A 23,810-nucleotide genomic window follows, 5' to 3' on the forward strand; every position below is an offset into this window, starting at 1 on the left:
ATTTAATGGTACAATTTCTTTGGCGCTTGGACCCGGCAGAAGACCGTGAGCCGAGGATCGCCGTGAGCAGGCGGTCTGCTCGGCGAGCTCGGGATAGTCTTCCCCCCGGGACCGAAACTGGTGGTGGAGCGGAGCTTGGAGAGGAAGAGCACAAGGGATCCTGGAGGACGACCCTCATGGTGAAGGTGGAGAAGGGGAGGAGGTGGGTCGAAGCACGGCTGACGAGCAGGAAGACCCCAGGGTAGCTTGGACTTTTGAAGGTGTCTTTGGACGACGATTGGCTGGAGCGGCGTGAAGCTCCGGTCCGGATTGGCTGCGGTCGGGCGTAGTGATTAGATGATGTGGTGAAGCTGGTCGAGTCTCCCAGTTTGAATTTTCGCCAAGGCTTCATTTCCCCCAGAAAACTTGCTAAGCCTGGTGGTTGTGTGCCAGAGCAGTCATTCATTCAGCGGCCCGCTGTGTTTTTGAGTTACAAAATGTTTAAAGTTGACAGGAAATTTGAAAATATCACTTGATAATTATGTATTATTTTAAGATTAATGCTTGAATACCGACTATAAGGTCTTAAAAAATGCAAACATTTTAAAAAATTAAAATAAATAAGCAATGTTTTGCTTATTTGGTGGGGGCCCAAGTAAAGCCTGGTGTCCCGCCAGAAATCAGCATTTGGTGGAATAACCAGGAGGTTCTCAATGGGGTTCAGTGAAGTGGACTCTTAATTTTTTACAGAGCTGTATATGAAATACATTTGTAGTTGCGACTTAACAAAAGGTGAAGAATTGTAAGAAATGCTTTTGCTGTTTGTCTCGTTTTTACCCGGTCTGTTCCTTTTCTCTGTTTTCAGTGCAGATTAACGTTCGTGTTCACCACACACCAGACACCTCGGTCATCATTCAGCCTCACGACCAATCGGACTCCAAACCTCCTCACAAAATAGCAATGCGGCCTTTCCCACCGAGACACAAACCGAAGGGCCGCTGCTTTCAGGAGACAACACCCAAACAAGCCGTGTGTATAAAAACTCATGCCATGGTCACCACCGTAAAATATTACACTTCACACCCGCTGATGAGGCTTCTTAATCGTTTCAGTGCAACAGCACGCCGCTTCCCGTCCTGACCAATCAGGAGGATTGCTGTGGCAGTGTGGGAAACTCCTGGGGACAGAACAAGTGCTACCAGTGCCCCAAATTACCAAGTGAGTAATGCTGGCTATAAAATACATTTTATTGTTCCCATTCCATCTTTTCAGATGTCATAAACTCCTATTTTTAATTTTAATACTGTACTTAAGTTCAGCTCTAACAGTGGACATTTTTAATAAGATATTCCAGCAAAATCAAAAACTGTGGAAAATGTTCTTCAGATATAAAATAATGATTCATTGAGCCACACTGCTTTTCATGAAAAAATCCACATGCTTCACATGCTGCTAAGCAAACAGTAAAGTGACTATGTAGTTGACATTAAGACCAAAATGGTGTTCAGGACATTTTTTTTGTTTTATAAAAGAAAATGAATTTATTTAGGTATTGCTAGAGCTTCAATTTGGAAAAAAACAGACACATGAGTCAAATGTTTTAAGCTTTTCATAACAGAATGACTCCTGACAGACGTGGTGCAACAGAATTAGATTTGCTAACTTGCTAGCTCACCTTTGCAGCTCTGCCTCCAGAATTGACAATTGTCAATTTTTAAGATTGCTTTTTCCCCCATTCCTACAGCTTTCTGGTTGACTCCTGGTCTTGAGTTGTTCCTTCAACCTCTCTATTTATTTCATAGTTGCGATTGTGTTCGCAGGCTTCAGGCTTCCTTCCGTTTCCTCCAGATGTAACAAAAGTTATTCTGGCCCAACAGTTAAATTTTTGCTTCAATAAAAGATCTTATCCATTTGTGATTTTTCAAAGGATTTTCTGGCTTTTTCGTGTTGCTTTTTGAGTAATGGCTTCTTCGCCACTGAGCGGTCCGTCAGACCATGTTAGCACAGTTCCACTCAGGACAATGACCGCCGCTTACTAGCTCCAGCCAACATCTACACAAGATCTTTTTTGTTTTTTTAGGTTTTGATTCACACATTTCACACCAAAACCTTCTTTGTTTATGAGACATGATGCTCCGTTGCTTGAGGTGTTGCCTTAAAAAACAGCCACAGGTTTACTCTAATTTAACTCACATGTTGTGAAGTAACGTATCAGCATCTTTCAAAGCCATCTGTTTAAAGAATTTTGTCGTTTCTGTGTGTTTAACATTCCGAATTTGAATAAAGTGATGAAAATGCTCTTTAAGGTGAAGTACAGAAATTGTATTTACATAGCACATTTTCAGCAACAAGGCAGTTCAAAGTGCTTTACATGAATTAGGAGGGAATGCAAACAAAACAATAAAGCTAAAAGAAAGAAAAACAAGCACAGCAAAAGAAAAACTACACTTCAAAATTCTCCAGTCGATCTGGGTTGATAAGTAGAAACTGAAAAGCGAAATCTTAGTTCTCCATGTTTGATTCTTGTACTCCACAATTTATAAACTAACAGGAGTTTCTCTAAGTCTTTCTCTGATATTAAAAGTGTAAAAGGAAGTAAAAGTAACTAAAACAATGCCTCTCTTATAGTTCAGTGATTTAGCAGTAGAAATATTTTTTTCATAATCCCAACCGGCCAAAAACAGTGAAAGAAAAGTGTGTATTTTCTTAGACTGTATGTAAATATGTGGTTCCCGCTGTAAACATAGCATATGGTGTTGAAAACAGAGGAAGTTATGGGAATCACACACAGACAGTGAGACAGAAACAAATAAATTTTGGGGGGAAATGCGTCTACTTCAGCTCATTCCTCTGCGCCTGCTCACTGTCATCATCCTGCTGAGGATTAGATTTCAGGAAAATCTTGGCCGCTCACGTTTTCCACTCCGCCATTATTCCGTCTCTCGGTGCTGGCTCAGACAATACGGGCTTTGACGAAAACCTGACACCGTGAGTCTGGTTGGCGCTGCAGATGACTCGACTCCTGCACACACTGCTGTCACTTTTGTGACTCATGTGCACGTTGTTGAACCTCTCCTCCTTTTTTTTCTTCTGTAAAAATAGCCATGACCTCGCCGTCATTTCCAAAGTTTTTTTTTTCTTCTCTTTTTCCACGATGTGCAGTGTTCCCACAGCTCAGTAATAAAACTGCCTCAAATATTTTACTCACTTATAGAAAAAAAGATTCTCGTTTAGCAATACCAGTAAGAAGAAAAAGCAACTATATGAGTTGAGACCTTAATAAACACTTTTTTTTTTAGTCAAAGGCTTGAATAAAACTTATATTTGAAAGGAACAAAATAAAAAACGAAACAAAGGGAAAAGATAGCTTACTACATAAAGACGTAGTTTTGGAAAATAAGTAACATGATGTCAGAGGATGAATGTGGTAACAGAACAAGCACCCAGTATAGAAACCGCTCAACCACACTCATTTTCTTTCTAAAATAAACCAAGAAGATGCGATCTAGAAGTCACAAAGTGTATTTCCCTTTTCAGAGAGACGTAAGACTTTTTTGTTTGCAAAGTTGCTGCTGTTTTTTCACAGAGCCTCTCGAAAACATTCTTGTTTTAAAAATTTTTTCATGTACATTTTAAAGCATTGCTAATTTGATTTTATGTCTGGACTTTGACTGGGCCCTTCTAACATGAAGACTGTCTGATTTGAACCATTCTTTTGGAGCTCTGGCTGTCGGAAGGTGAATTTCTCCCCCAAGTCTTAATTTCTTTCCTTTTACCGACCCGGATCAACTTCTCTCTTCCTGATTGAGACAAGCATCCCCTCACCATGATGCTGACATCACTATTTTTTTTCCACCACATGCCGTTCTTTGCACATAGATCTAAAAGCTAGATTTTCATTACTACTTTCAGAGTAAAGAGGGATTAAAACAAATGAGTCCTGCTCATTTTAAAAGTTATATTATGTATGAATAGAGTTGAGTGTTTTTCTACAGGCTGTCTCTGCTGTCATCATACCTGTAGGGGGTGTACTTTTGAAACTGCTTCAACTAAAGCTGTGGCATCCAAAGTCGGTCCTCGAGGGCCGGCGTCCTGCATGTTTTCAAAAGTCTCCAGGGTTTCCAACTAAGTCATGATCTCAACATCTTTGCTTCTCACCGGAGTTTAGTGCCCATTCCTGCATTATGGGGATGTTGGCATGCTCTGACTTTTACACCTGGCTCACTCTTACCTTTGTTGTACTTCATCAGTCTTTAGTAGTCACAGTAATCTGTCCCAACTAAGAACATTAAATGAGCTACAGTTCATAGAAGCTTGCCAAAACTGGACAGTTAAAGTCTGGAAAATTGGCGTTTGGCTGGAGTGGAGTATCGATTTCAGCTACAACATTTACTACAGGAACTGAAAAGACAAAAACTAATTTTCCAGTTTCTTTTTCAGACTCTACATTATGCTGCCTTCTAGGTTTGAAAAAGCTGCTGTTGGCATGCAGCTATTTTTGGCACTAATGTCTAAAAAAGCTGCTGCAGCTTTTTTATTCTCCTGGAAGCTCAGTCTTCTCTGGTTTTCATGGAAGCTGCTTTTTTAAAGAAAATCTTCTTATAAGGCATGTCAAAATAATCAAAAGTTGGCTTTTACATAAAATTGAAATATAAGATGAAATTGCACTAAAAATCTTGCAGTTAAAAGGCAATCCTGACTACGCACAGAAACATTTTCTTTGCAGTATGCTTATTAACTGTGCAGAAAAAACTGGAGAACAAATGAAAGGTATCATGTGGCTTCCTAAACTCAGGGACAGAGTTGAATAAGTATTAAGTGTATTAATGTTGTCATTTCAGCCCTTAGTAAGCCAGCAGGCCTCCACAAGCCTCTGAAAGAATCAAAAGCAAAGGAGTTCTGTTACTAATTTAAACATTGGTTTTGGATTTGTTTGCACCAGTGAAATGTTATACAAGTATCTCTATGTGTGGCAAAGAACATAGATTTTGTGCGAGCCTGAATCGATGCTGTTTTTTATCTTTAAAGATTTCAATTTAAATGTTTTGCTCATGTGTGAAATCTTAAAAAGCTTTTTTTTTCACACCCAGGAGTTTTGTAAGATGTAGAAACTAATTTTTTGGATCTTCTGTCTCCTCCTCCCTCAGATGCATCGGTCAAACACACCATTGTGGAAGAATACGGCTCTACATGTCCACAAGGCTACAAGCGATTTAATAGCACTCACTGTCAAGGTAAGAACTCGAAACACTAGCCGTGTCATTTTCCAGATCTCTTGCAGAAATCGGCGTAACCTTTTTATTCTCGCTTCTCTCCTCCTGACTGTGAAGACATCAACGAGTGCACCCTGCAAGGAGTCTGTCAGAACGGAGATTGTCTAAATACGTTGGGCAGCTTCAAGTGTTCCTGCAAATCTGGCTTTGTTTTGGAGAGAAATCGATGCGTTGGTAAGAAATAACATGATATCTCTTCAAACTACTGAGGCCGAATTTCTCTATTAGTTTTTTTCTTTCAAATAAAAAAATATATAATCATAAATCTTCCGTATTAATGCAAATTCCTTATTTTTACTCAAATATTTTGAGTTGCTCTTGCTCAAAACTCCTCTCTGATGCTCAAAGAGTAGCTTGCTGACAAATATGCTCTGCACATTAAGGCATTTTGCTGAGCAAAGTGAGACTTTGTCTGCAAATATCTTCTGCTCCTGTTTAAATCTTACATTTGTGCTTTAACATCTTCTGTGGAGATCATGTTTTTTTTGGAGCATTCATCTTTGCTTTCTCTTGAAAAGATTTCAACACAATGTGACTTCAGTGTCACTGCCCTCTTTGTGCTAATACAGTTCATACCAGATTATCAAAGAGAGCAGAGGTGGGAGTTCGAACACGAACAACAAATATTTGTGCAAGAGACATTAAATCTGACTGCAAGAAACTATTTTCAAGGAATGAGCTGAGCATATATGAAAGCAATGAAGATGTGAGAGCAGAGTTTTGTGGGTAGAGAGTAAAGTAAACAATATTGCTCCCTTATTACTGTTTTAACCGAAGCGCATCATGTGTTAGAGTCTCTGCCGGAGCAGGCGCAGTGCTTCCTGTTGGCGTCTGACGCCAGGGGCTGCGAGCACCCGCTGGCGAACCAGATCACCCAGGAGATGTGCTGCTGCACGGTGGGCAAAGCCTGGGGCCACAAATGTGAGAGATGTCCTCAGGTGGGCACAGGTGAGTCAGTCGCCATAGCAATAATGTTCACTGAAAAGTTTCAGCTCATTCAGAGATGAAGCTTAATTCCCTCCACATTTCTTGACTCCTGTTGCTTGGTAAATTGTTGAAGAAGTTAGATTTTCTTTTTCCCTGAGTTTTAAATAATCGATTGCATTTTTACTTTAGCTCCAAATGTTATTACTCGTTGTTTTATAGCTCATTGAAAGAAATATTGTATTGCTCTGTTGGAAAAATAAAAGCTGTATCTATTGCATGCATGCCGATTTATTAATTTTTTTGCTAAATACAGTATGTTTTGTTTTTTGTTTTCAAAAATGAATGTTTCATTTATTTAAACAAGAAGAGTCAAAGCTTCCAGTGCCATCAGTTTCCATCTAAGTATCTTTTGCCATTTTGGATATTGTCAGATAAATAAAGGCTTTCTTGGCTTGGGTTCAATTAAAATTCAACATTCTATCTTTAAATTCTCTAATATTTGGAGATATGTTCATGTGGATTAAATCTTGCCTCACTGCTGTACATCCAGATGTGGTTTCACAACGTTTATTTTTATGTAAATCCCAAATAGTAGACTCTCTCTAGAGATAATTGTCAAATCAGTGTAATTGTATACAATCAAATAACAATTAAACTTTGTGTCTTTCCTCATGCTGTATTTAGTGGCCTTCAATAAGATTTGCCCTGCTGGGAAAGGATACTATCTCCAAAGTATAACAGAGACTGTGGCCTTGCCCCCCAACATCTTCCATCGTGAGTGTTTGAACTTTCATAAATTCTCATTCTGCTCGTCAGAAGCTTTCATACAGTCACAGGAAGGAGTTTTATGTTGATGTTCCCCTTTGTGATTTATTTGTACTGTTCTGTTTCTTGGGTGGAATAATTTAATGTCAAACACAAATTGCATGTGCAACTTTAAATGTATGATGGTCATAATTACACACGTAGGTTCAAATATGTACGTACTTTGTTTTTGAAGCCATCAGCTGCCTTCTGCTTTACTTCTGGCTGGACATTCAACCACTTTTCTAAGTAGAATTGGCAGAGCTTATTTAAATCGGTTCCTTTTCTGACATGGAAGAAAAATTTTAATTTTAAGACACAAACATTCAGTGAGATGAAGATAAAAACTTTCCAAAAGGTTCCTTTTAGTTTGGTTTATCAATAAAAAAAAAGTTGTTCTGATGTGTTCGTGGAATCATTGATCAGTTTTAACATGTAACTGTATCAAAGTTTTCGTGTTTGACTCAAACTGTCAGACAAAGGAGAGAAAAGGAAAAATTAAGAATGATGTCGAAACCATCAAGGCCCATTCCTGCCTGGATCTAGAAACTGCTCGAACCCCAGTGACGCTGTTCACAGGAAAGCAAACTTCAAATATCCATCCAATGAGATTCTGCCAATATAGAAGAAAGTTTTTGTTTTATAATCTTTAAACAGGACGGTGATCCTAAATGGACATGAAAAGTGCTCTCAGAATGGGTACAAGTAGTTGTGGCCTGACCGTACCGGAAATAAGTGAAGTCTTCTAAAAATGTAAAACTTAAAAAACTAAAATAAGCTCTACAACTTCTAGAAAGAAGTGTGGTTAAATCTCCAGCTAAACTTTTGCCAGGAACATTACAGACATTTAAGGTGTGTGTTGCATTATCATCCCATCCTAAAAGAAGAACAAAAGTGTAATTAAAAGGCCAGTGTCAATATTATGTTCCTACCCATAATGGATGCATTTAAAGTTCTGACCAAGACTGTTTATATGTCCAACATCTCTGCTTTGTAAGCTTTTAATCCTGTTATTAGAGGTTCATCGTTTTAACCTCACTCTACCACTTTTCCTTTCAGCACCACTTGTGACGGTAAGATTTCATTTCTATTTGCAGATGTAGCTTTTTCTTTCACTGGCATGAAATATTTTCCCCCTCCTGTGATTAGGAGAAGCCCCCGGAGCCGACCACGGTGCAGCAGACTTCTGTCAGCACCACCCGACCGCGAGTGCTTGGTAAACGCTCCCCCTTTCACAAAGAAAATTAGACGTGCTGCAAGTAACATTTGAATGTCTTGAGTTACTAAATGTACCATTAGCTGCCACAATGAGGGGAATGTTTCTTTCTTGCTGCTAACTGACAGAAGATTGAAAATAAATGTTGCCTCTGTGGAGTACAAAGACCAAAGATCAACATGTCATGGTTGCTGGTTCATCTCTCCTCTGTTGGATCCACAGTTGTTAAACCCACTCCTCCGCCAATCGTCCGAATCCCCCCAGGCAATGACCCCTTCGAAATAGACCCTAAAGGTAAACGTGAGTTTAACACCAATCCAGCATAAGAGTCGCTTCTTATTTATTTACTCTCTTCTCAATACAAGCTGGTTCATGTTTCATGCGCCTGAAAACTGGGAAACCCAGCACTCCGCAAACCCACCCAGAGTGAGAGGCGGTAACCATGGCGAGCTTCGCCGCCGTCTCTCACCGATGACATGTTGACTTCCTTCTTGCAGTAAATACCATTAATGATAACTCTTGTGTTTTTTTTGTTGTTTTTTTTAACCTCACATTTCCAAAACCCGACGTTTAACACGAAGCAAATTTCTCTGCATGTCTTTTGTAGTTAGCTGATGCTTTTGGTCACTGTGCATGTTACGTGACATCAAACACGAAGCATGAACCAGCCTGAAGGCTTCATTCACACACATTGTGTGCAATGAAAGCTGCCACAACTACAGTTTTATTTTTTGCTAAACATTTAAAATAAATGTATTAACACTGATTTTGTTCCATAAGAAGAAAACATCCCCAAAAGATAAACCAATGCCAAATCTGATCAATCTAATCTGATATAATTTGTCTGATTATCTCTCATTCATAGGAGACTACTTACATTTTCAGTGGCGTCTCTTAATTTCAAATATGTAAAAGTGCAAATATCAATAAGATATAATTATGCCTCTTGAGCTTTTCCACTTTTTGTCCTCTTACAACCACAAACATCCATGTAATTATTGGGAATTTATTGTGGCAGAGCAATACAAAGTAGTGCATGATTGTGAAGTAGTGTAAAAGTTGTTCTGTTTTTGAATGTAAGCTTTTCACTCGCTAACAATCTGTGTTGGATTATTGTACTATCTCTAAGAGGCAGGACTTTCTGGTGGTGTTCATAGTTAGACATCACACTTCTTTTTGCCTTTCAGTTTTTCTGCTCCTAATGTCACTGCAACATATTGTCATAGATCTAGATATATGAGAGGAGTAAAAATATGTACAACTCCTAAAAAAACTGAAAGAGAATTGTTGATCAGGGCATAAGAATGTAAGCAAAGTATAATTCTTGTTTCAATCCTTTTGCATTGCATTGTACATGCACACATAGATGCATTGAATTAACACCAGTGGTCTCTTTTCTTTGCCCTTGAAGCGGAGACAGATAAGTGCGGGCTAAGCAGAAGCATTTGTGGTCATGGGAAGTGTGAGAACAGCCCGAACGGCCACATCTGTCACTGTTTCCCCGGCTACCGTCTTAACCTGCAGAGGAACATCTGTGAGGGTAAGAGACGCTGGGAGAGAAAACCAAGCAAACTTTAATTTCTTTTTTCTTGCTGTTCCTGACAAAAAAGGGAAAATGTTGAGCTGCAGAAAAATTACATTTTGGACAAAAAGTGAATCTTCTCTCAAATCTTCTTACTAACAACACCAGTGCATATTTTGACATTAAACTGGTTCTAGGATCATGATTTTAGACCAGGTTTTACCAAAGTAAAAAATATACAAACACTCACCACACCTTATACAATAAAGATTTTAAGTAAGTGGTTTGCTGGTAGCAATTTAGCACATTATATTGCTTAAAATCACCTATAATTATGTGTTTATTTATTGGAGAATCAAGGAATTTAGAGCAAGAAATATATTTAACTTAACCGCCTGTTAGTAAATGTCATTAAACTTACTTAATACCTAAGCACAAGCAGAGACATGCAGACATGGCTTTCACTACTTTAACGTTTTTCCAGGTTAATGAGTTTTCCTGTGGAGACTTGCTTATTATTTTTTATTGGTGGTTTTATTTAAATCTTTTAGGAATTAGATTGTGAATGAAAGACAAATCTTTGTGGGGGGCCAGGCAGGTACCTGCAAGTCAGTGCAGAACTCATATAACCTTTGCATTTTCATTATTGGTGCCCTAATTCTTCTGCTGAGCTGTGAACACAATCTTTGGATGAAAAAAAGGTGTCTTTACCAAACTCACCATTCAGACAAAATGTGCTCTGAGATTGCAGTTTTTCCACTAATTGTTTTGAATATTCAGCACTAGTTTTATTAACTTCTTGATCACATTCCACACTGACTTCGCGTTCTTTCCTTTCTCAGATGATAATGAATGTGACGCGGAGCCGTGCGGCCATGGCAGAGGCCGCTGCGTCAACACAGAGGGAGCCTACAAGTGCCAGTGTCGGCCAGGTTATAAACACATGGTGCAGCATGGGCGACTGAAGTGCATAGGTAAAAAATCCAAAGCGGTTCTGTGTTTTGTTTTGTTTTTCTCCTCTGTATGCTGTCAGATCTTACTGTAACATTTGTGTTGTGTAACAGATATAAATGAATGCCATAAACCAGATATCTGCGGTGTCGGGGGCCACTGTGTCAACCTGCCTGGCTCTTATAAATGCGAATGTCAAAACGGCTTTAGGAGCAAGTCCCACCGTTATCCAGCCTGTGAAGGTACAAACACAGTTTCACTTTGACATTATGGATGGTGATGCAAATCATCTAATAATCTGGATAATAATCCCTCTGTTCATCCTGAAATAAGTAGCATAAATCTGGTCTTTTTCCAGACATTAATGAGTGTTTGAGTCCGGATGCTTGTCTTAACGAGCAATGTGAAAACACACCGGGCTCATATGAGTGCATGCCATGTTTACCCGGCTATGAGGCCCATGCTGGCATATGCTATGGTGAGTGTCTGTTTATTTTTATTTGAAATATCACATGATACTTGTGTAAAAACTGTCTGAGAGGTAAAATGGATGCATCTGTCAGGGTAAGGAGATAGAGAAAATGTGGATAAACAATGCAAAAACTCAAAATCTTACCAAGTATTTCTTAATGAGCAGTGCCATTAAGAAATGGCACTTCTAACTATTTGTGCTAGTTTCTAGCACAAATATCTCAGAGCACTTGATAGGAGACATAACAATTTTTTAGCAAGATATATAGGAGCTTATTTTTAGTCAATAATGTCTTAATATTGTTAAAAAGTGCTAGTTACTGTTACATTTTCTTCAATATAAAGGAATTTCTGACTTAAAAACAAGCTCCTATATTTTGTTGAAAAGTTACTACTAAGTTAGTTTTGTCTTATTTCAAGTACACTAAGATTTTTGCACTAGATACCAGAAATAAATGGTAAGATTTTGTGTTTTTGCAGTGGAAATGATAAAGATTAAGGCATTTTGCTGCTGCAGTGATAAAAAGGAGTACATTAAAATTCCATGTGTGACCTTTTCTTCAGACATTAATGAGTGTCAGAAGCCTGGTATCTGTCGCGACGGGCGCTGTGATAACCTCCCTGGTACTTACCGATGCCTCTGCAATGAGGGGTTCCACTCTGCAGACAGCAAAAGCTGCAATGGTAAGTAGAAAACCTGACTTTTGCAAACAGTGAGGTATTTTTTAATTACATTCCTCTGGTTTAAACCATTTCATTTACAAAGAAAAAATTCTTCCCTGTAGACATTGACGAGTGTGCGGACGTTCGACTGTGTGCTTATGGCCGCTGCATCAACACAGAAGGCTCCTTCAAGTGCCACTGCTACCCAGGATACCAGCGCACACAGGAGGGCAGCCACTGTGAAGGTGCAAATTACACCAAAATAACTTTGGTTTTGTTTTATTTGCATCAACTAGGCATGGGCAAAATGACATTCTCAAGCACAAATCAGGTTATTGTGGTGTCTGCACAAAGTTTTTTGATAAAATATATACCATAATTAATTGTTAATTGTTTTTGTTTATAGCAAGAAGTAAACAATTTATCAAGCCTAATATAAAATTAGTAATGTTGCACAATATACTGCTGTAGCATAAATGACTTCCAGGATCGCTTCCAAAAACAGAAAGATCTTGGTTTCTTGGCTCTCATGGAAATATTTTCTCATTTTTTGTCTTTAATTAATGAGGGATAAGTAAAGCAGCTTTCCTTCAGCCAGCTGACCAGCTGTACACAGCAACAGGTGGAGGTGGGGCAACACTGCATTACTCTCTGCAGCCAGAGGAAACTCCGCTCGTCGTTACTCTGGCATTTCTTTAGAAGGACTTTAAACTGTTAGGATAGCATGATGATAAACTTTCAGAACAATAAGTTCTTAAGAGGTTATTATAGATTGATACCCATTAAGATCCATGAATAATCTCCACTGAAAACCATTGGAAAGCATAAGAAAACTTGAATTCTTAAAAATTAATGTGAAATTACCCAGAAACCTAAAAATCTAAAGCAGCAAATATTTGTACCCATCAATATCATGCTTTACTATTTATTTGCTCAAACAATGCTACAAGCAACTTTTTCCTGAAATCAAAATGAAAATAAAAGAATACATCAAAATGAAAGAAAACCAAACAATTTATAACTTTTCTTTATTTCTCTGCCTCCACTATTAGTTTCTCTTTGATTAAACTTCACCTCTTGTGTACTCACTAGCTGAAACAAGTCATTTTTTTGTATGCAAATTACTATGTTTCACAGCTAACCAAAATTAGGCTTGAAATTGGGCCTTCGCATACTAGGAAACTGATATTTCTAAGTGTACAATTTCACGTACTTCAGTGTTTTCTCTCTGAAATAAAAAGAGTTGAGATCCAGTTGCTGAAAAGGATTCAGACATGAACTGGTGTGGAAATTTAAGTAAAAATTTTCCTCTGCTGTCTTTTCAGACATTAATGAGTGTGAGAGGCCGTCGAGCTGCCTGAGGGGCCAGTGCTTCAACAACATGGGCTCGTACCACTGCGAGTGCCAGAAGGGTTACAAACTGATCGGAGGCAGGGAATGCCAAGGTCTGTATCTCCTTCTGAATGGATGTCAACATTTGGATTTTTTTTGTATCCATTTTCCTTTATTTATGACAAATTGAATGAGCTAGTCAATGTTGAGTTTTGAATTTTAGAGATTTTTATTTTTGTGCTTCATTTCTGGAATTCTTTTAGCCAATTTTGCGATGGTTAGGACTGAAATTCAAATGCTCAGTACAAGCTTTGTGATTTCCCTTTCAGACATAGACGAATGTGCTGCAGACAGGAACCTCTGCCAACCCTACGGCTCATGCGAGAACAGACTGGGCTCATATGTGTGTGTCTGCAATCACGGCTATGCCCTCTCAGAGGACAGACACAACTGCGAAGGTACATCGTCTCTCATTCTAGATGAACCACATTCATCTAGTGAACAAAACATTGAAACCTTCTAAATCCCAAAAGACTTTTTGGCATTATTTTTACAGATATCTAATAATTATCTGCTTCAAACTTCACATTTCTACTTGTAGCGGTTCGAATCCTGACGGATGAGAAGAAGGAGTGTTACTTGAACCTCGATGACACGGTGTTCTGCGACAGCGTCCTGGCCATCAACGTCACCAAGCAGGAGTGCTGCTGCTCCATCGGTGTGGGATGGGGAGATCACTGCGAGATCCATCCCTGCCCAGTCTCCCACTCAGGTACCATTGAACTACTACAGAGGAAGCAAATAGAAGAACGACTATTTACTTTCATAATTCTGTTAAAAGTTTTTCTTTCAAACCTTTTTTTTTTCCCTTCGATGTAGCAGAGTTCCACTTCCTCTGTCCACACGGACAAGGTTTCTACAGTGAACAAAGACTCCAGTACAGCCTGCCCGCCTACCACGGTGTGTTCATTTAAGTTATAATTTAATATAATATGTAAACTTCACTAACTGTACAAATTTAAGGCAACAATTCAGTTTGTATTTAATATAAAGACTAAAAAGAGATCTAAGAACATCGCTGAAAATATATTTTTACCACTTGTAGCCTTAGCTGCAAACTGTTCTTGTAGCTATGGCTACAAGAAAAGTTAGCAAGGCTAGCATTACTGAAAAAAACTTAGACATTAGGCTTTCTAAAAGGCTGTCGCCATTTCTGAATACAGCATGTTCCATGACAGATGTTGAATCTTTACAAGGATAAAGCAGACACTTTGTAGAACTCTGTCTATCCTTCCGTTTTGTCAGTATTGCTCTTTCTCTCTCTTTCACAGAAGGAATTGGCTACATGCAGGACTCAACATGTAGAAAATAGATTTTTTTTAATAGATTCTTACATCTCTGTAGTTGTTTTACCTTTTGATTGATATATATATATTTTTTTTTTACCCCTCCAGGGGGTCTTTTGTGGGCTCTAGTGTCCCTTATATGAAGGTAGGCTGACAGAAAGGGGGAAAGAAAAGGAGGAAGACATGCAGCAAATATTGTCGGGTTCGGGAGTCGAACCCGCGAAGGCTGCGTCGAGGACTCAAGGCCTCTAAACATGGGTCAAGCTATCCCCTACGCCACCACGGCACGCCCCGATTGATATTTTTTAAAACTTAAATTGCTCAAATAACTTTATTCAGTATGTAGTGGTCAGCAAAAGAAAAAAAGATTCATTTACTGAGTTTACAACCAGGCGATTTTAGCTAATTTAAGCTAATTCTGCATCTGAAGGGGTTTCTTTTAACTGCAAAGAGATCAAATTTTCTGCAGATTAACAATCTTTTGTTTGTTGTCTGCAGATATTGATGAGTGTACTCTGTTTGCTGAGGAAATCTGCAAAAGGGGCCGTTGTGAAAACACGCTGCGAGGTTATGAGTGCTACTGTCAACAAGGCTTTTACTATGACAGCAACCTTCTTGAGTGCATTGGTATGTAGGATCATGAAATTGTGAATAATTTCTGCATGTAGGACGTTCTACACTCTCTACAGCAGATTGGTGCTTGTTTCATGTCTTCATATTTGCTCTCAGATGTCAATGAATGCCACGATGAGTCTCTTTGCACCAATGGTCGGTGTGTCAATACTGACGGGGGCTTTTATTGCATCTGTGACCGGCCCTGGATCCCCGACTCCAGCAGGAAGAAGTGTGTGATGCCAACAGTTGCTGGTGAGTAGTATTTCCCTTTCATTGGCTGAAACCGGCTTTTATCTAGCTTCTTCTGGGACAACTTTGAACTCCTAACTTTGTTGTCCAGATGTCAATGAGTGTGACAACCCAGGAAACTGTAAGAATGGCTTATGTGTGAACACAGTGGGTTCATACTACTGCATTTGTTCTCTGCCCTGGACGCTGGCTGTGGACCGAAACAGCTGCGTGACTCTCGAGGAGCAGGCTGGTGAGTTCTCATTTGTCCTGAGTATCAGTCTGTCTTTGAAATCCCTGATATTTCCATCTAAAACACCCAAATTTTAGAATATTCTATCTTTTAGAATATTTCTGTTGTCTTTAGCGTTCTTTGAAGAATAATTTTCTGTCCACCCTGCAGTGGGTGAATAGAATTTTAAGCCTTAGCATACTAGCAGTCTCCATGTTTATAGTTGACAGGATGTAGATAGTTTCAAAAGGACCGAAATATGTTTAAATGCAGCATGTTTCATGACAGATAGAGGTTAAGAGCTGGGGAGGAATGAAGGTGAGCAACCTCACGGTACTTTGTTCAGACGTCCATATGGAAGCCTTGCTCTCTCTCTCTTTTGCGCAGCGCAAATAAACCACAGATTTATCTTGGATAAAATCTTTTGCATATTTGCCTAAAGTTAATTGAGTCTTCCTGACTCAGAACTGTGCCGAAAAAAATGTGAGACATTTGTGTTTTTGGCAAGATTATCCAAATCTTTGGCCAGTTTCTCGTTGTGTCTCAAAGTTGAACTTGCAGCACAAAATGTTTGTTTTTCTCAGCGGTTTTTTTGCTTTATGTGGAAACAATGGGTTTCCTGTCACAGTGGTCATATTTAGAGAACTTACTGTCAATGTCTGGCTCAGTATCTTAGCCTGCATCATTCTGTGTGTTTGACCAATGGAAAAGTTAACTCTCAAACTTTTCCACTCAAACTTTTCCACTTTGGTCGCCAAGAAAGATTATTTCTATTTTAATATTGAAAAGTTTGTTGAGTATCCCTTGCAAAATGCAAAAATATGTGACATTTTGCACTTGTTACTTAGATTTTTTATTCCATCTTTCATTGCATTACATACTTTGTTTCAATTCGTACCCACCGTGACCTCAGAAGATATAAAGAAATCTTTTGTAATCTATTTATTGTCTATTGCAAAGAAAATGTAGGCATGTGACCCCAATAAATCTACTAACAAGAAGTACATTATTTTTACTCATCTTGCAGATTTGGATAGCCGTAATTATGTGGCTTTCCTTGTTTTTTTTATCTGCAAATTAAAATTGGCAACCAGAATTTTAAAATTGGACAGGTTTCCGAATGAAATTAATAAGGGAAGCTAAATCAGTTTTCAGTAAAACATAATTAAGCAGATAAAGAAGAAGATGTTACATGCTATTATACAAAGTCCCAACCACTCTCAGTGATTTCTAGCATCACAGGCACTTTAAATATACATCAGATACACCTTTTCCCCTAGAAAACTTGCTAAGCCCGGTGCTTGTGGCGCTGGCCAGTCATCCAGCTGGCCGCCATGTTTTTGAGTTAAAAAAATACTTAAAGTTGGCAAGAGATTTGAAAATATCACTTGATAGTTATGCGTTATTGGAAGATTGAATGATTAATATCTGAAAACCAACTATAAAGTTTTAAAAATAGGCAATCATTTAAAAAAAAGTAAAATAAATTAACAAGTAAAGCCTGGTGGTCCACCAGGCTTATAATACACTGTGGGAAACCCTGAGATATGGGAATTAAGGGCAATTAAAGTCCATCCAACGGCTCAAACATATTATTGCTACATGGAAAGCAAATGCATGACATAATGTATCACATATGACAAATATAATGCCCTTCCAAATATTGCGTCCAAACTGTCCTATGCCATTAAATTGGCATAGGACAATGCAATGGCAATTTAAAAATCTGTCCAGCTCTTCTCTAAATGTACAAATAAAGATTATATATAATTTCTGGTACTGAAACTGATAATTAAGTCAGTTGTGACAGGTAAAGCCTACCAATTACTTGATGTATATTGTTGAAATGTAGTCAACGATCAGGCCAAAAACTAACTCCATCCCCACAATACGCAGCTATGTTCCTGTAAATATGTCTTGGAAGATGCATAGATGCTATCAGGTGCAAAAATAGGTTAATAAAATAGAAACATTTGCCCAAATTTGAATGTTTTGAACTTAAAAGCAAAGGTCCTCTCAACTACGGTCTGCTGATCACAGCAGTCTAGAAGTGCTAAATGTATGAGAGTAAATTTGTATCAAAAGTATCCATACCCTCTTCAGCAAATTTTTTTGTCAAATGGAAATATGTTGACGGATTTGTGCAAGTGAAGATTTTTTGCATAATATACAAAATAATAGCTAAATAATTTCAAAATTACACGTGAAAAACCTCTTGTGTTCATGTTTTAGCTCCTAATGATAAAATCCAAATGGTGTCAAAGAGGAATCCACAAACCAAACAATAACTTGAACTTAGAGACGCAAAACAGGAGAGACGTCTTTTTAAATTCTTCAGCGCAGAATGTAAAAATATAAACAATGCAAATGCTTTGTTTTTCTTTTTCTTAGTCCAATAAATTAAGTGTAAAAGTATTCACAGCCTTGCATCAATATGAATTTACTCTTCTATCATTATGAAAACTACCACCTTCCTCAAGTGAGCTTCTGTGGTTCAAAAGTACTAGATAATGTTAAACAGTGAGGGATCTTTTGTTTCTACAAGTCATCTCCAGCAGATTGATGATAATCAGTGTGCCAATTACAGTACAGTACATATCCTTAAGCCATTCATCAGTGAAAAAATGAACGTACTGTCAGGGAAAAACTTTGTTCCTGCATAGATAAAAAGTTCTCCATGTTTCATCATCTGTTAGAAACTTTGGTTAGGTTCCACAAATGTTTGCGAAGTCATGAAAACTAATCCTCTGAGGCTGACAGTAGGTAGTCTGTAGACAGGTAGGTCAATGTGAAGCGGTTCCATCTAGCAGATCTGGCTGGGAACGATAACTGGTTTCTACCTGGATATGTTCGTTTTGCTTGAGCTAACTTTGCAGCTATTGCAGCCGTAGTATGTAGAAAACCCAAGTGAAGCTTTTGAATGTTTACAGGCCTAGTCTGCAGATGAATGTGGCACAGTCGGGTCGTGTATAATTACCTGAAACCCAATACTGTGACGCACACACAGGAGATAAATATGGCTTAGTTATGACAGTCAGAAAAAATTGAAGGCCTCCAAGTAACATGGTTTCTTTTCTGAAATATAACATTGACCTCCAGTTTGGGACAAAAACCGTAGCGATGTAATAATGTGGGTGGAGGTGAGAAAATATGCTTTGTAAATATGATGTAGACTCTCTTTCTCTAAATTCTTTTTTGTTCACATCACACTTTGTTTCTTCAAACTAGAAAATTTTGTAATGATGATAATAAGGAGACTTCAACCTCATAAACTTGATCATAAGCAATATGTCTTGCTAATAAACAGAATGTTTTGCCCGCTAGAGATTTTTTATTTTCTTAGCAATATTTCAGCAGCTTCTTCTGGAACCAAACTCTCATTTTTAACTTCATAGATATCAGTTCCCCTTTTTTTTCTTCTTTTATTTTAACCACAGGCCAGCTCCAAGGTTGTGCAATCTCCCATAAGCAGAATGGTTCACGTAGTAAAAAAACTAACAGAAACCACATGTGGTTCAAAGACATTATTTACACCACAGTTTTATCTAAACCAGTCGATTATCACAGCTGTAAAAACTGTTTATGAATCTAATCAGTGATCAACTAATCAGTTTTATTTCAACCTGTTTTAGTTTTATAGTTGTCCAACCTCTAGACCGACAGATCCACCTCACACACCGGCCTTAACAGTTAGCTTAGGGATAAATAATCACCTTCGACACACAGTTAATGTCTAAAAAGATTCCCAAATGGAGCATTTACCGCAGGGAAGAATTTGTTCTGCATTTTGTGGTGAGACGAAAGCCTGAGTCGACCACCTGCAGACTAAGCTCTGGCCCAGAAGCAGATGTTCATACTGTAACCAGTGTCTGTGGTGCCCTTTGCAGATGTGAATGAGTGCCAGGACCCCTCGTACTGTAAGAATGGGAGGTGTGAGAACACGCCCGGCTCCTTTCACTGTTTTTGCGACCCTCCCCTCACCTTCAGCGCGGCGCTGAAGCAGTGCGTCTATGACGGTGGGTAGAACTAGCTTGCCTTACCGCTCAGTCTGACACTCTTGTTTTCCATTGCAGTTCCTCCCAAGCCTTGCCTTGTCCAGGCTGTTTTTAGGAAGATGTTTCTAGCTTTAAATCAATATTACTTTTCTATTATAAGCATGTTTGGTCTTAGAAAGTGATTAATACACTGCCAAACAGACGCTACATGCACTCATGTCGTATTATGAGCTTCTAATGATGCATTTAAACTGTCCTGATGACACAACACACATCTGTAATAATTTATTAGCATTTGATCTTAGCTGAGGTCAGGGTTTTCCAAAAGCTTTATACTTGTTCCGGCTAGTCCAAAACCAGTTTCAATGTGTGTTTGTAATGTTAATGCACCCCACAGCATGATGCTGCTACCACCATGCTTAACAGCTTAGTTGTTTTTTGTTTGTTTATTTAAAAGCTTTACTTTGACTCCTGCAGCCAAATAGCTTAATGCAATCGACTTGCTGAGTCAGAATTATACAAGAAGTTTATTGGTAACTTCACTACAAAGTCAACAAAACCTTAATATTTATCCTTTCGGAATAATCAATGTAACCGCATATGATTTATTTAGTATTTCTCTAACAAGGAAATATATTGAATTTCTTTTTTCCAAGAGAGAGCTGCCCAGGATTTCACACAATTGAATGAAATATTACTAAAACTATAACTATTATTTCACGGTTAATATTTGTAACAGCTGCTACAGGATTTTCTAATGACACAAAATGTGTTTAATGATGTGGCGCAATACAGTAAAACCTGCAGGCTGTTGAGCAGTAGCAAATATTTAGTGAACCACTTCATACTGTAATCAGCTTCACTTATTTATTATTAAATATTAAACTTTTAAAAAACAGCTTCTGTCTTTATATAGAAGTGAGTTTTACTTTATTACCTTTTGTTCGTTTACGATGCAAAAACCAAATCATTGTGGCTGCTTTTGCTTTATAAATTAGTGTGAAATGTGTGATTTTAGGAATCTGAAATTATGTTTTTACTCATAATGACTAAATATTTTAGGGAATAAAGAAACAATATCTATTTATCTTTTTAAAAACAGGTAATGTATTTTTATTATCTAGCTTTTTTATGAGTTGGCTGAAAGCCATAAACCTTTTTTTTTTTTTTAAAGCATTGACATCTGTATAATGATTTCAGAACAAGTTATTGGTTTTGCTCGTTGCATGTGCCTATATGACCCTGATACACCCAACCATAAAAAGCATTTATAGAGAATAAGAAAGGCTTTTACTTTCATTATTCCACTGATTTTTATTGTATTGGTTTTAGCACACATTGCCCTCCACACTTTGTAAAAAGCCTTGACATGTATTCATCTTATCTCTCATATAACATTTGGGAAATTCCAGCCTTTAATTTGAGTAAATTTATTTAGTGGTAGGAAAAAAATAAAATTATTTGCTCTTACAAAAAACCTCCAGTATTTCCAGTATTTAACTAAAGTGTTTTTGTTAACTTCATACTGCAATTGACATTTTTAGTTGATCACAGCATTTTATCAGTAATCGCTGTTATTTTTTTATATGTGGCCCATTCCTCTTTAAAATGGGAAATCCAGGAGAACATGCCACAGAAGTATCACAAATACATCAGTCAGAAACAGCTACTCTTCCAAACCTTTAATTTTGTTGTTGTTGTTATTCTATGTTTAAAACCTGAAACCTACTTATGGGAATGCATAAAAGTAAAATAAAAATACACCATAAGTCTCCCAAGTTACATTAGGAAAATTTATTAACAGAAAATATGTTTCCAAATATGTACTAAAATTCAACAGATGTTTTCATATTGATTGATTTTCTGACAAGCTCTTAATTTTGGCTTCCCTAACATCATTTCTACTCGTATTAGATTAACTTTTACTTAAATCAGACTTTCATTATTATGTTGGGCAGAACTACTTCACTTCATTATGGCAGTTCTGCATAATCTGCTTCTCTCTGCAAATTCACACAGATTATTTTCTAGATTTTGTTGACAATAATACATTATACACCCGATGGCACTTTTACAAAAAAAAGCGCTAAAAATAAAATGATTTGCTGGACTATAACCCATTTTACTACTAAAGTGAAAGTAACAAACATTAAAAAAACATGTATATCTCTTCCTTACTTTTATTTTAGATCGTACTGCAGCCCACAAAGACGTGTGTTTCGAGCGTGTTGACGAGGGTCTCATCTGCAGTCAGCCCATCGACAAAGTGGTGACTTACTCTGAGTGTTGTTGTCACTACGGCCACGGCTGGGGGCCAGAGTGCAACACCTGCCCTCCCAGAAATTTGGGTGAGTTTCCTACAGGATCAGCTTGATCTTTGGTTTTATTTTTCCCCCTGCTTTCCACCAACACGCTTCTTGTTTTCTGTTCAGAAATGTTCAGTATTCTATGTAAGATGCAACATGAGACTGAGTCGGATGGGGATCAGGATTTTCTGGCAGCTTTCGCAAACTACAACCCAGGTGAAATCATACTCTGTATTTGTTGTCTCTTTACTATTTTGCCATATAATATGTGATATTTACCCCTCGGTGTCTAATGTTATTTTTTTGCTAAAAGGTGACAGTTCAGAGGAGGATTCGGACGAATGTAGCTGTGCAAATGGCCGCTGTGTCCGCTCCTACCTGGGTACCATGTGTGAATGTAACACAGGCTTTAGGCTAGACCACTCCCGTGCCCGCTGTATAGGTTTGTGTGTTTTTGTGTGCATACAAAATTCAAACAAAAATACAATAATGTGTGTACAGTGGCATACAAAAGTATAATTTTTCCTTTTGCCATATACTTACAGGTTTGTCTTTATGATGCTGTTTGTTCTTTATTTAACTCTGAGGCTTACACAGGATGTCTGTATTCATACTTAAATTAAATTACCTTTACATGGACTCTGTTTACTGACTGCTGGTTGTACTGGGATTTTTCATTCTAAACATGGAAAATACATTTGCAAGTCACTGTACATCTCTGTACACTTTGACCTACGGTTTCTGGTTCTGTTTGTCGGCTTATCCTCACTGACACTCGTTTGTGTTTTCCAGACATTGACGAGTGTGCAGAGCCGGGTCCACGCACCAGCCCCTGCAAGAACGCTCGCTGTGTGAACACTTTCGGCTCGTACAAGTGCTTCTGCAAACACGGCTTCATGGCCTCGCGCCGGCAAAATGTATGCGTGCGCCGCAGAACTCAGTAAAGATCCTGGTGCCACCTGGATGGCGTATGTACACGCAGTATAACACCAACCCAGCAGACATGCTGTCGCACACCTCTCTGTTTTTGTGTGGCTGCGTGAGCCACTGCAGACCTGAAAACGTCGGAGACACGTCTTCGCGAAGGCCTATCTGAAATGTACAAAACGTTCTCGTTCCCACCAATTCACTTTAAAAAAAAATAAATTATCAGCTCACATTAGGATATTTGTTTATTGGTTAATTTTTGTTTTTTTGTAATTATTCTTTTCTAACTTGTTTTTTAGATTAATATTAAAGTGTATATTTTTGTGATTTTTTGTTTTGCCGACACCCCCCACTTTGCCACATTGGTTTAATCACAGTTGGAGCGTGAAGACGAGCTAGTTTTAAAAAAAGAAATTCATCTCAAAGAACTCAAAGAATTTTTTTACATTCCCCTGTAAAACCCACATCCTGACATGTTTAATAATGACACATTACCTGAAGTGTATTTTCTACATTAATTATTACACATTGTTTAAATTGTGTTTTTGTACAGTTTGTTCTGTGGAATGACCCCATTGCTATTTTGTTTATTTGTTGATGTAAAGTATGAAAGAAAATTAGGGTTTTGTTATCAATTTGACAAGCGCACCAAAGTGGACTTTGCAGAAAAGGAGAGATTGAGAGGACCATCCATAATATTACCCTAATATTTGCTAAATGTACCTTCTTCTGGGAAAAGCCATTATAATTGCTGAATCAAATTATTAGCCAAAGAAGTTGTTGGGAAGAGAGAAATGTAATTAAAAAATCACTTTTAATACATGTGTGTATGATTTTTATTGTTTTTAGGATTAGACACTCTAAAAACAAGAGCTTTCAAACGTTTATTATCCACTCTGGATAGTTTTACACAAGTGAACATTACAGCCAGTAAAGAAAATAATCTATAAATATGGAACTATTATTATAAATTAAGAGTAAAAAAAACACATGGCACATGGTAGGAATTGAAACTTTATTTTG

At 37.9% G+C, this 23,810-nt stretch overlaps 1 protein-coding gene across 5 annotated transcripts in view; it reads left to right on the forward strand.

Annotated features, from left to right (window-relative positions):
- ltbp3 (latent transforming growth factor beta binding protein 3) overlaps positions 1-23,607 on the forward strand; it is a 51,342-nt gene extending 27,735 nt beyond the window's left edge. The window contains exons 3-29 of one of the 5 annotated variants that reach the window (XM_023342577.1): positions 845-1,008; positions 1,092-1,197; positions 5,127-5,213; positions 5,310-5,426; positions 6,045-6,200; positions 6,864-6,953; positions 8,043-8,056; positions 8,133-8,199; positions 8,422-8,493; positions 9,611-9,739; positions 10,564-10,695; positions 10,786-10,914; positions 11,031-11,150; positions 11,708-11,827; positions 11,929-12,051; positions 13,132-13,251; positions 13,468-13,596; positions 13,740-13,910; positions 14,018-14,098; positions 14,983-15,111; positions 15,214-15,351; positions 15,440-15,580; positions 19,447-19,575; positions 21,744-21,902; positions 21,987-22,076; positions 22,174-22,302; positions 22,653-23,607. In XM_023342577.1, the coding sequence (XP_023198345.1) occupies positions 845-1,008; positions 1,092-1,197; positions 5,127-5,213; positions 5,310-5,426; positions 6,045-6,200; positions 6,864-6,953; positions 8,043-8,056; positions 8,133-8,199; positions 8,422-8,493; positions 9,611-9,739; positions 10,564-10,695; positions 10,786-10,914; positions 11,031-11,150; positions 11,708-11,827; positions 11,929-12,051; positions 13,132-13,251; positions 13,468-13,596; positions 13,740-13,910; positions 14,018-14,098; positions 14,983-15,111; positions 15,214-15,351; positions 15,440-15,580; positions 19,447-19,575; positions 21,744-21,902; positions 21,987-22,076; positions 22,174-22,302; positions 22,653-22,804 (3,194 nt within the window). In that variant the 3' untranslated portion in view covers positions 22,805-23,607. The remainder of the gene's footprint in view (positions 1-844; positions 1,009-1,091; positions 1,198-5,126; positions 5,214-5,309; positions 5,427-6,044; positions 6,201-6,863; positions 6,954-8,042; positions 8,057-8,132; positions 8,200-8,421; positions 8,494-9,610; positions 9,740-10,563; positions 10,696-10,785; positions 10,915-11,030; positions 11,151-11,707; positions 11,828-11,928; positions 12,052-13,131; positions 13,252-13,467; positions 13,597-13,739; positions 13,911-14,017; positions 14,099-14,982; positions 15,112-15,213; positions 15,352-15,439; positions 15,581-19,446; positions 19,576-21,743; positions 21,903-21,986; positions 22,077-22,173; positions 22,303-22,652) is intronic. The other 4 variants (XM_023342578.1, XM_023342579.1, XM_023342580.1 and 1 more) reach the window with 4 other exon arrangements.
- The last annotated feature ends 203 nt before the right edge of the window (positions 23,608-23,810 follow it).

Source organism: Xiphophorus maculatus, chromosome 11 (assembly GCF_002775205.1).
Source record: "Xiphophorus maculatus strain JP 163 A chromosome 11, X_maculatus-5.0-male, whole genome shotgun sequence".
NCBI lineage: Eukaryota > Metazoa > Chordata > Actinopteri > Cyprinodontiformes > Poeciliidae > Xiphophorus > Xiphophorus maculatus.